The sequence below is a fragment of the Anser brachyrhynchus genome, assembly GCF_964034855.1.
Source record: "Anser brachyrhynchus genome assembly, chromosome: 1".
Lineage (NCBI taxonomy): Eukaryota > Metazoa > Chordata > Aves > Anseriformes > Anatidae > Anser > Anser brachyrhynchus.
This window is the reverse complement of record NC_137694.1, coordinates 46,930,711-46,946,127: the sequence shown is the minus strand read 5'-3', so window position 1 is coordinate 46,946,127 and position 15,417 is coordinate 46,930,711. Positions and strand designations below refer to the sequence as shown.

The following is a 15,417-nucleotide window of genomic DNA, read 5'->3' as shown; positions in this document are numbered from 1 at the left end:
GCCTTGACAGCTAGACTTGACATCTCAGATTGCTGCAGCGTACACTCACATCCAGAATAGGGCACAAAGGGTGCAGAACTGTTTATCGAATCTTTTGTCCCTTCTGTCCTTTAGTGTGCAACATTGAAGAAAGCAAAGTGATTAAATATGGGAAACTGAAGATTTATGCCATTGCTGGGAATTTGCTGCTATCATATCCAGTGCTGAAATATCATTTGAGGTTTGTACCCTTCCCATCGTTATTCTGTAAAACTGAAGGGATCTGAAAGGTCTGAGGAGGATTGACACTTGCTTCCCAATAAATCTACAGTCCATACCATTTTGGAAGAATCAGTAATCACAGGTGTTTATTATATCTGTGCATTGGAAATAATAAAGCTTTTTTTTTTTTTTTTTTTTTTTCTGTCAGGATTTTCCCTTCTTTTGGGGGTATCAATACTTGTGATTATAAGCAGAGCAAATCTGGCATTTCACTGGGTCAGCTGTTTTCCTGAGCCCTCTTCCAGGCTCTCAGAAAAGGATTGGGTATTCTGTAGAACACTTTTTGTCTCTCAGGATGAAGGTGTGGGCTGCTATGGAGAAAGTTTTTCTCCTTCTTGCTGAGTTATCTTCAAGAGGAAGGCAGTGCTTTCATCCCCTCCTCTCACAGAACTTTACAATGAACTACCCTGCCTAGCTTGCTAAGGTTTCTTCTGCCACCCAGCCAGGTAAATAAATACATAAATAATCCAGAACAGCCCTCCCCCCATCCCACAAAAGCAGAGAGTACAAGAGGAGCTCAGGAAAAGCCAGCTCCACTTTCTCACCCTCCACAAAATGAGGCTGGGCTAGCAGATAGCCCTGAAGGAAGAGCATTGGAGAACTGATTTTTTTGTTTGTTTGTTTTCAACAGCAACCCCAAAAGAAGCTGGCAAGTGATGCTGGAATCAGGGTGAGAAAGTGGGGACACCTGTCTGAAGTGGTAAAGGTCCTTCTCAATAACTGCTGCGGATCCGGTGAAACGGGGCAGCCATTGTCTATCAGCACTGTGGTCCCGAGGTGCTTCTGGAGGTGTCTGACCCAGGAGCTGACCAAGGCTGCCGCGATTTGTCTTTGAGGTGTGAAAAGCTCTCAGCAGGAGCCCATCGGGCTGGGTTCAGACAAGGAGCTGTACGTGGCCAGCAGCCTGTACTTGCTCATTGCCCCAGCTTAAATGACTGCCCAGGCAGAGAGTCTCCCAATTCTCTTTATGTCACGCATTACTTTAAAAAAATTTATCAACTTGTGAACATTTGGACATCTTTATGAAGGTCAGGATTTGCACACGAATTGTCTCTGAATATCACAAAGTCTTTCTTGCCTTCTCATTTCTGGGAAAGCAGATGTAAAGCTTAAGGGATGAACAATACAGGTATTGTCTGAACAGTTCTGTGTAAATCTTCCTTGACCAATTCCCTAAAAGTTGTGTCAGCAAGATGTTTTGTTTTGTCAAGTTTTTTGTTTTGTTTTGCTTCTTTGTTTTTAATCTGAACCCAGAGATCTGAACTGATGTTTCTTTTTGCAGCTTTCAAATCTTTGGTGTTGTCTGTCATGCATTTAATCTGGAAACGTATGAGTAACAGTTTGGCTAGAGAGTAAGACAAAAAGAGAAACCTGCTTGTAAAGAAAGATAATTGACACAGTAAGAGTCCAGGCCAAATCCCCTCCACAAACAGTCCCACTGTAGTCAATGTGATTAGTTGTGTGAATAAGGCAAAGAGAATTTGGCTCTTGTTGCAGTCCCAGCCATCTTTTATCATTGGAGAGAGAAAAACACCGTAAAATTAAATGGGTATCATCCTCCCCACATTCCTAGTGTAACTATTTTAACGGGAATGCTTCATAAACAGATAAAGGCACTCCTGAGCTTTGGGATGATCATTTTTTTAAATGACCATTTAGAGCTGGATTACGGTTTTACATTTTCACCTTGGAGCGTTTAAGGGCTGTTTGGGACATTAAATGCTAACCTATCAAAGCCTAAACTGAAAGGCAATGTTGCTTGCAGTCATACAGCCCAGTAAAATAATATACTTTTGCTGCTGTTAATAGGTAAATACTTTCATTTGTAGAAGGAAAATGGTGATTCAAGAACGTTTGATGCCCCTAAAACTCTCACAGCAGCTGGATATTTTACATTGGTTTCTATAATATTATTATGATAACATTTCTGTCCCGCAGGGGTCTGCTTGAATATCAGAGCACTCATCTTTTTTTAAGTTTTACATGATGTGAGATATTAAAATTAAGGCTGGTGTTTACTGTTCAGTTCTTACACACATATTCCCACATTCACAGCTAGATATTATTTCCCTTGGAAATGCTTTCTGTCCCTGCCAGTCACTGAATGCAATCAGATAGCTTTGCATGGGCCAGCATACCAATTAAGTACCATGCCTGAGATATGTACTGTTTCTTCCATCAGCAACTCGATAGTTCATCGGCACATAAGCAGTGTATATTGATAAGGAGAAAGCCTGATTCCACATTGGGAGCAGAATCTATTTCTTGAAAATGCTTTCAGGATGCACTTTGAGGAGAAGAGGGAAGGGGGGGGCCGGCAGCATATAAAATGGTGAGAAAAAAAAATGAAACAGGAGGAACAATTAATGGAAATAGGATCAGAAAAATATTCAATTAGAACTTGCAAGCCTGGTCATATTACTCTGTGTTACTGTACATCTCGCCATTATCCAAATCTGTTGCTAAACTGTTGGCATTTGTCTTCATTATGCAGTAAAATGGTATGATGAATAGGTTACAAATATGGTGGAGGAAATGCCCTGGAATTATCACAAAGCCTGAGAATAAAAAAATGCCTTCATTTAAATTATTGGTGTGCAGCATCTGCCAAGTGCACAGACAGATGTGAAGACTGGAACGTGATTTTGTTCTGATGCTGCCTTCAAAGTTTCTGTTCCACTTCAAAGGGGTTTTCAGGCTGAATCCTTCCTTGAAAGCCAATGTCAGGGTTGTGATACAACAGAGAGCAGCATTTGACATATTTCTCAGCTACGAGGAACTGCACAGCCTGATATCTTAAGTCCAGTTTTGGAGCCTTTCACAAGTAGCACTCCCCCACATTTCAGCTGAAGAGCTGGTTAATGTAAAGATTATGACTCCTAACAATGAAATGAAACGCGATGTGAGAAAAAAGCTGCTATCTCACTCTAGTTAATTAGACATAATTTACTCTTCAAGAATTGTTCTTATCCATACTGGTGTGTTAACTTTCAAGCTCATTTTTTACATTTGACTGATTATTATGTTCTAGAAAGACAATGTCAGGGTATTCAAACCCAGCATTTGGCCTACTTTAAAACTGTGAGAGCCTGAAATTTAGTATCACTAGATAATAAAGAATTTTATATTAGTATCAGGATATGAATGAATATTTTACTAAAAGTTCAAATAAAATCATAAATAATATTAAGATGCTATTTCTGTAGCCTGGTCTGGAGCATAGCCCTCCCTTTCTTAGCTGTGTATTCACTTTAATAGAGCTTCCTAATGGCTGCAAGGACTGTCCACCCAATTTGATGTCTAAGCTTCCAAACTCATTGGGAATTGTGTGTCATAAAAATACTGTATACATTGTAGAAGGAGCGTGAGAATGCATACCATCATCCAGCTAGGATGCACATATGGACCTGGAAGACGTCTGTCAACTTAGTCCTCTGCTAGAGGTTTTTGTGCGATCTTCAGCAAATATTGGTAAGTGCCTGTGCTTCATTTCTACACCTGGAGAATGGGTGTAAGGAGGGAGGGAAGAAGGAAGGCTGGGATACCCTTTCTGGAAGTGCTCTGGCTAATCTGAATTTTGTGGATCACTCATTGGCTATTGCAGTGAGACTGACAGAAGTAACCTATTAAGTTCTTCCCTTCAGTTTTTGAAGACTGTCACTCACGGCTATAGTGTATGACACTGCATACAGGTAATGCAGTGCAAGAGAAGCTGTTTTCTACCTCATATATGAAAAGTGAAGTACTCGGATGGAAGTTTGCACAGATGATTTTACTAACTGCTTTATCTTGTGTTGATATCTTTATCTTGATTTACATGTGTTACTTTGACATCAGATCAAATATTTGGATGAGATTTCACTTCTATATGAGCATCATTCTATATTGCATTAGAATTAATGATGGTTATCTTTGCTTCACTGCAAATGGTAGCTATATTTTAAATGCATAATATGCCGAAGCTGATACGATTGTATCTATCATTCAAAGGATAATTCTAGTCTTAAACTTTACAAATGCTGTTAGATTCTTTGTAGCAATATTTCACTGTTAAATTGCACATTTGGAACCAGATGGCTCAGAAAACTGATAAGATCATACCAAATCTCTCACCTCTCAGTCACTGTTGGGTTGAATCCAGCCCTGGTTCAGAGTAACCAAAAGTTGCTACCATCTGACAGCTGTTTTGTGGCTTAGATGTTTCCAAGTGGACAGGTGTCCGCAACACAGCACCAAAAAAAAAAAAATAATAATTTTTTTAAAGTCACCTGCACAAATAGAGCGTTGACACACATGTGAGTTTATGGAGCTGAAAACAGAGTAACTTCTCTGATCACTGGTTATGTGTGTTGCAAAAGAGAGTCTTACATCTCTTTCTGGAGGTGCCTAAAATGTTTAAATTCTGCTGCACTGCTTCTTTGCATCAATGCCTGTCAGTAAGATCATGTAACTTGTTTCCTGAGTTATAAATTCACCTAAATGTGCGTGAGATGAAATGACATACTGTTTTCCCTCCCTTTGAAATAAAGCTCTGATCTTTGCGGCTTACAAGCTAGTTTCCTGATGAACAAAAAGTTCATTACAGAGTCCGTAAAGAAGGAAACACTGTAGAAAAATACTTATAACGATAGTGGGATGCCAGGACTAAAGAAGCAAGATGACCGTCCTGTTTCTTTAATCATTATTTTTTAGCATAGCGTGGGTAGTACAAAGGGAAATAATGGTCCCCATTTTATGAATAGGTGCAGAGAAGACAGTCTATCATTGATAGGAAGTAGATGTGTATTTGCAAGAAGGATGTGTGGTATGAGACATAGAACAGTGATTCTGACTATTTATCATTAATGCCAGAAGGAAACCAAATGTAGTAATTCCTGTGGTAGCTTGAAGCACGGAGGCCTATCTCTTTTGATGTTTTTGAACAGATAACATTTGTGTCTTTGAACTAGCCTCCATGCTTTCACTTTCTTAATGCAGAAGAGAGAAGTTAGCACTCCTGTTCCTAAATGCGGCAGTGTGAGTTAAGTACATGCAGATTTGTGTATGAGTGCCACAAACTGATGGCCCCCATAGGAGCTCTGGCTCAGCGGGTCAAGGTCCCATTAGACATCTTAGGAAACAAAAGATTATCAAGCCTGGCTACTTTTGCTTTACATCAGTATTTTTATTTTTTCCCTTTCTCACATGCCCATCTTGATCCTGCCCAGTGTGGTGATGGCATTCCCAGCCTGCAGGTTACACCAGCTGTGACTGTTGCATGCTGTACTGCCTGCTTTGGCCAGCGCTACCCCAGCCTAAGCTGGGTCTGTGACTCTCCTCCAGGGAGAAGTGGGGGCAGGATGTGTCCCTTGGTGCTTGATGTTGTCCTTTCTCCGTCTGGAGACAGAGGCACACTGCTGCCTGATGCAGACTGGTAGACAAGGTGTCTGGAAGGGTCCATGACAACAGCCAGACAGCACTTAAGAGCTGACCTTATTTTGATGGGGAATGACAGGAATCATAAGTACCAATTTTTGTAATGGGAAAAGACATAGGAAAGATCTGCAAGTTCAACACAGTGTCTTCTCTCAGAGGGGAAGTGTGACTTTTGTACTGGGCACTATCAGTGGAGCAAATATCAAAATGGAAAATGTTGCACGAAGGAAAAAGTTGCACTCTTCCCAGCCATTTGAATATAATTATGTACCGATTAATTGAAGAAAATGGCATCTGACACTGTCGGTGTCCTGAAGTGTCACATATTAGACCCCCAAAAGCAAATGAGACACATATTAATTTTAATTAAAATGTTATCAAGAGGTGCTGCTGACCAAGAAGCCCATTTACAATAATCTGCTTTAGTAACAAGTGAGCAAGTCAATTTATTGAACCGAGATAAAAAGCCAACCCAGTAACAACTGCCCACTGAACACATATTTGATCTTCCAGCTTCCTCTGATTAGCAGAGGAAAGCATTCCCTGAATATTATAGGGTTTTGTCTTCTTCCTTGCTTCCACTAGCTGGTGGTAACTTGTAGTAACTGTCTCCATGGTGCAATCAGCATTTGTTCATCAAACTTAAAAGGGAGCTTTTCTAGCAGATCCAACTTGAAAGAAAGCATTTATAGAGACATCAGTTGCCAGGTACCGTTATTTTCTTTTGTGCCTCAGCTGTTAAAATCTCTGTATAGAACAGGACATTTTCCTTGGAGATATGGCTAGTTTACACACAGTCTAGTGCACAAGATTTGGGGGTTGCAGTAGAGGCTGTTTGCAATGAAAAATGACAGGGTTGCACAAATTCACAAACTTTTTGAGTTAAATTCATTAATCCAGTCCTTTGAATTTTGTGCTAAGGAGCATTAAACTGGACAGAGATTTCCTCAGAAGAATTCTGATTTCAAATATAGGAATAAAGCCGGTAATGACAGCCTAGCTACTGCTCACAGCAGGAGCACTGGGAGGTTTGATGCACTACACTTTGCTCTGCCATCAACATCAGAAAGAAAAATAGCCCCACCATGGCTCTAACCTTTGCCCAGACCATTTTTGGAAACCACACCTGACTGCTTACTGCAGCCACACTTGTCTCTACAATGGTACTGATGATCATTTAGCCCAAGAAAATCTCTCACCTTCCTTTTGCTATTCTTTAGTGTAAAAGGCCAAATCCTTTGTTACATGGACAATAAACATGGAATACATTATCATTCTAGAAACAGACATTATTTCAGAATAAATTCAAGTGGTATCACACAAATAAAACAAAGTAGACTTATTCCTGTGTCATGCCCAAATGAGAGCGTTGCTGTGGGTTAGTTCTCTTTTCACAGGAAGCAGTTCAAAGCTTTGGATTCTTCCTGAATCCATCAGCAAGCACCGGTTCTCTTGGACATGTCATAACATACCAGACCCAGAAGCCCTCCAAATGTCTTTCTAAAAGCTCTGTTTTAACAGTTGTGATCCAGGAAGAAGGATTTTTTATAGTGTGTCTAACTTCTGTCTGACAGAACATTTTAGGTGGGAAATGAATCCTGTCAAAAAGGCACTGATGCCTTTTAAGCCCTACTGTGGACAATAGACACATCTGTCACTTACTGTTCAAGGGGCATGCCATGGTGAGCAAAACTGAAAGTCAATGAGATTAAGTGTACTTCAGTCATTCTGAAAACAATACCCAGCTTCTATTGGTCCAGAAGTTGCACCATGAGTACATTTAGGGTAGAGAGAACAGCAGCTGCTACCGAAAGAGAAAAGATTGATGATAAAACCGATTTTAAAGTTTCTTAATTTTCATGCTAAGTTGCTTAACATTATTTTTTTGAAATCTAGGTGTTTAGGACGATCAGCTTTATGATATGTGTAGCAGCTACTCCAGAAATAGAATCTGGAGGGGTCTTCTTGCATTTTAGTATAAAACATTCTGGAAGATTTAGCAGGAAATAAAGAAGTGAAAATTAAGTTAATGAATATACAGAACTTTAAAATATCTTTTTTTTAAAAAAGGAACTTTCAGGAAAAAAAAAATCTCATCTTTTGGCAATTTAGAAGTCATTTTATTGGCACTAGAACATTTACAATTATTTCCAGTAGAGGTACTGCAGTCAGTTGATAGTGGAACTCTTGAAAGAATTAATACAGTATAAAACCCATTGTGTCTGATCTGCAGTCCATTAACAGGGAGGATTCTTGGCTGTACAAGACTAGTTTCCTAGCTAAGTATAACAGTATCTTCAAATGTTAAATGCTATAATTAAACAGCATCTAAAGCTTTATCTGTTACTTTCTCCAAACACTGTTGTTTTGTGAGACACTAGTGACTTTTCACTTGTTTGCACTGAAATCTTTTGAAGGTTCTTTAAAAAGTGATGTCATATTTTAGTGTTTTATAATCTGATTTGTCTGACTTTGTTTTTGAACTTGTATTTCTTTCTGTTGCTTTCCATGGATGTGGATGCTCCACCCCTGGAAGGCCAGGTTGGATAGGGCCTAATTAAATAGTCATAATCAAATTTTGTTTTCTGCCAAGAATCTCTTTAAGAGGAATGCCCCTCTGGATGATGATGATGATGATGATGATTATTATTATTATTATTGTTGTTGTTATTGTTATTGTTATTATTATTATATTTTTTTTAGACCAGAAAGCAAACTTCAGAGGATAAAGACCTTTGAAATTGTCTAATCTCAGTGAACCCCCTAAGTATGTAGTGGGAGGGGAGCAGATTAGATCATTGAGAATGAGGAATAACAATAATCAAACACTGGTGTACTGGAAGGGCTCTGAAGATGATCATTCTCACCCTTACCCTTTTGGTGTATCATTGCTGTACTAGCAAAGCAATTCTCAGTCTCAGTCCTGTGAACTGATTATGGTAATGTGGCTGTGGTCATGCACCTGTTTGCACTGTGGCAACATCTGGCCTGATCACATGAAATGTTTTTTGTGTAATTCACAGAGGTAGCCAGACATGGAAAAATATGGGAACATTCTCTTCATACCGTTTTTTGTTTTTTTTTTTTTTTAATGCATGAAAATTTTAGGGCCTCAGCAAAGAGAGGCACTCTATACATGTGCATTAGAGCCAGGCACAGCTTTCCAAATCCTCTCTGGGGAACCAGACACACACTAAGCTTACTGAATAAAAACAACCAATACACAGTGACTGCTTTTATTATAGTACATCCCTATATTACCAAGAAAACAACACCCAAAATGATAGTAAATGTAAAAGTGTCAACATTCTCCGTCATTCATGCTGGCTGTGGCAAGAAAATGTAGGCTGTAACCATGATGAACTGAAAACAACATTACCAAAATAACTGGAATTTACTCATTACCTGCAAGAGTGCAGCTATTACCATGTACTATGACAAGCATAGCTAGAGGTGTAGAGATGTTTTGAATGCACAGAGTTGTTCAGGATTGGACATCCTGCAAATGTACTTCTGAAAACTGCTGCTATTTGTCTTGGTTTTACTAGTAATGCTAAAATATTTAGGTTAGAGTCAAGCTAAATATTATTACCTCTTTACTGCTATGTTTTTTTTCTGAATACCTCATTTTCTCTACCTCGTGTGTGTGTGTTCCTCACCTTCCCTGTCTAATGGAAGATGATATACCACTTGGTCATAACACTGTTGTCTTGGTTATGTATATTCAGAGCCTAGGTTTATGGCCATCCAAACTGCAAATGGGACAGGTGTACACAGTTGTGGTCAAGTATCTGTGCTAAGCAGCCGTAATTCTTTGGCAGACATTTGGTGTGAACAGATGATCTCAGAGTAGTGCCAGCCTCTAGTTTTTCAGTGCTTTTGAAGATGGAAGTGGGAATAGCTCCATGGCCCTTCTCCTGGTGTATTGAAGCAACTTCTCTCATTTCTTCAAACTAATGGGGAGCAGGCACTTGAGTTTCTGTTCATAAAAGTTGCCAAACTTTAACCTTCCAAACTTCATGTGCTCTGGCTGACTGAAGGATTCCTCTTCCAGAAGATGTTCTGGTTTATTCTGTCCCTTTCAGGAGGACTCACTTCTTTTGGCAGTAGCACATTTTAGGAAAATGGAAGATGGATTCTTACTGGATGTGATACCAGATGGGTAGATGTTAGTTTCTGGTTATCTCTGAGAATAATCATGAGAGTTAACAGTGAAAAGTGAACATTACCATATTTCCTTTGGACATACAGCAGGGGAATCAAGCCATGTTCATGAGATAAAGTAAAAAAACAAGCATCTATGCAGCAGAAATGTTTTTTAATATTTTTGAAATATTAATAACAAAATATAAGAAGAATGTGAACCTTTTCCATTTATAACAGGATGCATATTTTTCATTTGATAGAGCAATTAACACAGTTTTAACTAGTTTTCTCTTTTAAGAGTCAAAATTGTTTTATTAAATAGTTTTTTTTGAATTTGACATTATCTGTCATCAAGGTTAAGTAAGAGAAACGCTGCCTCTACTGGTATTGCAATGGAAAGCTTTAATCTAAAATCAATATTGTTTTAAAGACAATTTGCTCTAATTATATTGAGATGGAAACATGTCTGAACTCTAAAGAAGTAAATTAGCTTTCTCTATATATGCAGAAGTTTAGTAAATGTCTCATTAAAAATGGGAACGTACCTCAGATCAGACAATTGGAGTTGAAAAGCCTCAGTTTGCTCCTGGCTGAAAGGGTTATATCATGAGCTGAGTTTCTCATTTACAAAGAATGAGATTCTTCCCTGGCCTGTCATTCCTTCCCTCTCTCTCTCTCTCTCTCTCTCTCTCATCTATTTATTTATTTATTTTGCCAGTGTTTTAGCCTTACATACAAACCAGTACCAAGGAAAAAGAATATAGCTGTGAAGTGAGGTTACTGTCAATATGTGTCGTGTTCGTAATGCTCTGTCTGGGCTGCAGAAGAATGAATTTTCCTTTCACGTTGATACATGAATAATATTGGTGTAGTATTGGCTATAATGTGTAGTAGTTTATCTGAAGGGAGGTGAAAACGTTGATAACAGAAGCTTCCTTCTTATGATAACCAGTTTGAATAAAACTTTTTTGTTGGTGTTTTTTAAGGGTAGAAATACAGCAATAGATGAAGACATAATTTGCATGGCTAAGTGATGAAGATTAAATAAAATATATGCATTCCATAAATGTCTCTGAAGCAGTAAAGTAAGCATTCCTTTACCTATGAATTGCTGGGGAAAAATGGAAAAGAAAAAGCAAATGAAATAGACAATTAGCCTTAGCACAAGGACATACAGCTCTCCAGTATTAATGTTTTCCTGTGGGATCCAGAAAAGCAACTCATTTTCTACAAGCCATTACCCCCTTCACAAGCAGAGAAAACTATTAAAAGTCTTACCCAAGAGCAGGGATGTGGTCATAAGCTGTGTTTCAAGGGGCAGGCTTCATTTTATTGTCATATGTAACCCAGATTTATTAGCCAAAATCATTGACTGACTTAGCAATATTGTAAGGATCAATCAGTCTCGTTCAGACACAACTACATGGAGTACGGCAGGGACATATTCAGCCATCTTACCAGGTACAGAAGTAGCACAGAGTCACCTCAGTATCATTATGCCCTGAAGATTTTTATTTTTTTTTTCAACTAAATACCTTCTGCTCTGCTAGATCAAAAAAATGGAAGCCAGCAATGAAAATTGTTAGTTTTATTCTCATCAAAAATGCAGTGCTCAAAGTTGAATATATGCATCAAAGATTCAGTCAATAAAAGGAAAAATAATGTGTAACTGCTTATAGCATAGGGGGTAGGACATAGCTGTATTTGTGGTCTACAAGTTTTATTTGCATTTATGATTTAGTTTTGGTAGCAGCTAATTGTTTGAACATACCTTAATTATCAGCCCTTGGATAGTTCCACACCTGTATCAAAAATCACTGTCACATTTATGTATACAAGTTGATCATAAATGGGATGGCAAACTGAACAAAACAAAGCCTTGATGGAGAAAGTATGCAGAGATTTTCTTGAGTTTTTAAAGAAAGTTACACTTGAACGTAAGTATCTCTTCAATCTCCACTGGGTCAGAGGAGGAGAATCAATGGAGAATGTGACTCCAAGTCTTCTGAGAAATGAGGTGAAAAGGGCAGCAATGAAACCAATTTTGAAATCAAATTGCTATCCTGTTTAGAGGTACTGATAACCTGCTAATACTTCAGGAGTAAAAAAACAGATAAGCAGTGCCACCCCTTCTTGTCTTTTCTTTGTCATCTCATAAATAAAGAAGTGTCTTTATCTCACCGGATATTTAAAATGCTTAGGCATTCAGGGACAGAAACAGAAAGAGTGGTGTAGGTTACACTCACGGTGGCAGACAGTCAATTGAGACAGGCCTTTGGCAGGAAAAAAAGATTTTGCAGGACACCCAGCAGTTGATTTGGTTTTGGTTTTGTTTCTGTTTTCCTTAGTGTTCCCCAAATATTTTCAGGTTAATAAACATTAACATCATTCCATGTTAATACTGATGAGACATTCATCTACTTTCTCATTGTCTCAGTAGAATTCATAGCAGATTCAGTCTGTTAACTCTTTCAGCACTCACTGTAGAGCTGTGACTGATGAAGGACCATCTTCTAAATTGCAGACGGATTAGATCCAACGCTGCTATTTGACTTGGTTGACCTCAGGGATAGCTAATCCTCAGGTGAGAGTTAGATCCATAATATACCTTCCTTTGCTGTGCCTTCTCACAGCAGCGTGCTTTAGGAACATAAAAATAGCAGCAGTTGCCAGTGCAACTCCAAATCTTCAGGTTCAGCTCCAGCCTCTATGGCACATGTCTGTGTGACCTTGGACATTCACTTAATCTCTTCGTACATTATCCTTTCTTTCCGTTTTGTCAGCTTTGATTATACTGTCTCCAGGGCAGAGGAGCCTGTTGCTTATCACAGGATGAGGGTATCCAGCTACTATTGTTATGCAAAGTTAATTACGAAGTGAAGTTATTAATACTAAATGACTTATACTGGTAGAAATTTAGTGCTTAATAACTGTTCCCTGTTTAAAAATGTATTCCCTATCCAGTCATTTTCATAGCAGTTTAAGGCAAAAGGACATAGAACTGAAACTGAATTTGGGGGTGCAGCTGCTGGGCTTTCTGGTGGACCACTGAAATGGGGATGGTACCCTTGTAAGAATGGACCTAAAATTTTTATCACCTAGCCTAGAACTTAAGCAGTATCTCAGCTATTTACACTGAAGTTATTCTGTGGCTGTCAAACAGTCAAATGGTGCCTCCAGCTTCACCTTCCATCCTGGTAAAGCAGCAGTTCAGTGGATTATCACCACCTTTTCAGCCATCAACAACAGCTGCTGTCCTCTGCTAGACATCTTACCCTGAACTCCTGACAAGATTTGACCCTGGCTATATATCTGACTGTCTGCTTTTTGTGTTTCCCTGAACCCATTTCCACAGAGACCAGAAGCAATCTGGAAATAAAGTATTTTTTTATAGGTGCAAACAATGGGGGGGGGGGGGGGGGGGGCGGGATTTCTGTGCCTGGAGCTTTGCTGTGTGCACTTTTCAGTGACTGTATATTCCCCTCATATCCCTATTGTTTCCACTCATTTCCATATTTTACAGTAGAATACACTGCTATGTAATTACTGGCAAACAGGAGAGATTTGAATAAAATGTCAGTCTCAATATTTGATGAAGTTGATAGGCAGAGAAGTGACATTTCCTAGGGCTTTAGTGCAGTCAAAAAATGTAAGAAATGTTACTTCTCAGACCTAGTGGTGTTTGCAGCCCATCACTACCTTAACAGCAAAAGCCGTGAGAAATGTTAACAGTGATAAACAATTGCCAGCCAAAGCTTTCCCTGGTGTTGAGATGCATGCTGAAAATAACGCACCCTCTGAGCTGACCGACTTAAAAGTTTCCTTTCTTTTGATTAATGCATCAAGCAAATCTTAACTCTCACTAATCTGCTGCTGCCATATCTGCAGGCCTGCCAGTGCACTCAAACACATGGCTGAGGAGGCATTTGTACACTTTGCTACTGTAATTCAGCTACATCTTGAAAAGTTAAACAAGTTGGGTATTTTTCTTTGGTTTTGGTTTTGTTTTGGTGTTGTTTTGTTTGTTTGTTTGTTTGTTTCCTTTTTTTTTTTTTTAATGTGCTTTCTGCAATGCAGCCATGTCTTGCTGGCAGTCAGAAGTGTTTGTAAGCTACTTTTTTTTTCTGTTGTTCAAGTATTCATCCTGCATCTGGCATCTCTGCAACAGGGACCATCCAATTTGTGAGTGGGCACGGTTCCATCAGAACAGACGGGGAGGAGGGGAGACAGACAAAAGATCATATGGAGCAGTAGCTAAAAAGTGGTGGTGAACCTGATCAAGGAGCAAGAATTTTTCTTTATCTTTTTTTTTTTTTTTTTCTCTCCCAGAAAATCCTTAGCAAATTCCTTTACAGGCCAGCCATCAACACAATTGACAGTAACACTGCGCTCTGAATGAATGTTGGGTTTGAAAACTGAGTTTTGCCTCCACTCTCAGTCTGTGATTTCTTGTTCAGGGGATTAAAATGAAAAAAAAAAAAAAAAAAGCCTACTTTCTGTGCTGCGTTTCCATGCCTCTGTCTGAAGTGTATTCAGCAGAACTCTTTTCAGTGGTCCTGACATAAAGGCTTATACAGGCAGTATGAAGAACTGATGTCTAATTCTGTAACTCTTCAGAGCTGGAGAAAAGCTTCCAAATTTTTAAGCTAGTTATGTGGTTGATTAGATTGGAGTCTTACAGGTAACATAAAAATCAACCCCTGCCTCTGCTTATGTTATTGCAATGTAATCTGGATACAGAGCTTAGAAAAATGTTTTATCTGGAATTGGCTTTTTCCTTTGTTTTAAAGTATTTGTTTGAGCTTTTCCAAAATCCTTTCTAAGTTGCATGGTGTTAAGTGTCATAGAGCGTAGAAGGTTTAAAAAATAATAAGACAAATTCTCTTTTTTGTCTTTTTCATTTCCTTGCTTTCCTATTCAGTCCTAGCCAGGTCCATCTCCTCTTTCCTTTGCCCTTCACTAAGCAGGCACAATTTAATCAGATTTACAGAGAGATAGGAAAGCAGTAATTGAGAAACGGAGAAGGGAAGCAATTCAGCATGGTTACAGGCTTCTTGTGCATCTCACAGCCAAAGTGGGCACATTTGGGGGCACTCTGTATTTCTTCATGTAACCTTGTAAGCCACTCTAAATTGTTAGGTCAAGTAATGTTTTGGGTGGACCCATTTTCCTTCTTCCATTTGTTTTTAAGGGTTTGCTATGTCTTTTCTGGGAGCGCTTGGAAGACAGGCCATCTGTTTTATTCTTAATGGCCTACAAAAACTCCATTTCTCTAGGTTGTATTTATCTCATTTTAGACATAACCTACATTTATGTGCATAGAGTTTACATACCCAAGAAAAATGTCTTGGAGCACATTGTACATCTCCTCTCTAAATTTGTCTACACGAATTGCACTCCTTGTCACTGGATCTGATCAGTAACAAAAGTAACAGGTCATGTTTTCGTTATTTTTATCACTGCACAACTTTTATTCACCAGGATTGCTGACAAAAGTAACCTGCTGGGGTAGAAGGGAATTATCCCCATGCAAAATCCTTTTTGTGGTAAGGAGGATAGTAGAATTTGTCACGGATTTTTAGAAACTCCAGACCC

At 38.9% G+C, this 15,417-nt stretch overlaps 1 protein-coding gene across 8 annotated transcripts in view; it reads left to right on the top strand.

The window, feature by feature from the left end:
* The window catches only part of LOC308196777 (dynein axonemal heavy chain 12-like), a 159,567-nt gene that overhangs the window by 112,426 nt on the left and 31,724 nt on the right, over nucleotides 1-15,417 (top strand). For 7 of the 8 annotated variants that reach the window (XR_013952392.1, XR_013952393.1, XR_013952394.1 and 4 more), the window contains 3 exons: nucleotides 115-220; nucleotides 893-1,097; nucleotides 3,520-3,732. Coding sequence is in view for 1 of the 8 variants with exons in the window: in XM_080596343.1 (XP_080452469.1) it covers nucleotides 115-141 (27 nt within the window). In the remaining 7 variants the exon portion in view is untranslated. Of the gene's footprint in view, nucleotides 1-114; nucleotides 221-555; nucleotides 708-892; nucleotides 1,391-3,519; nucleotides 3,733-15,417 lie in introns of all 8 variants that reach the window. The other variant, XM_080596343.1, reaches the window with a different exon arrangement.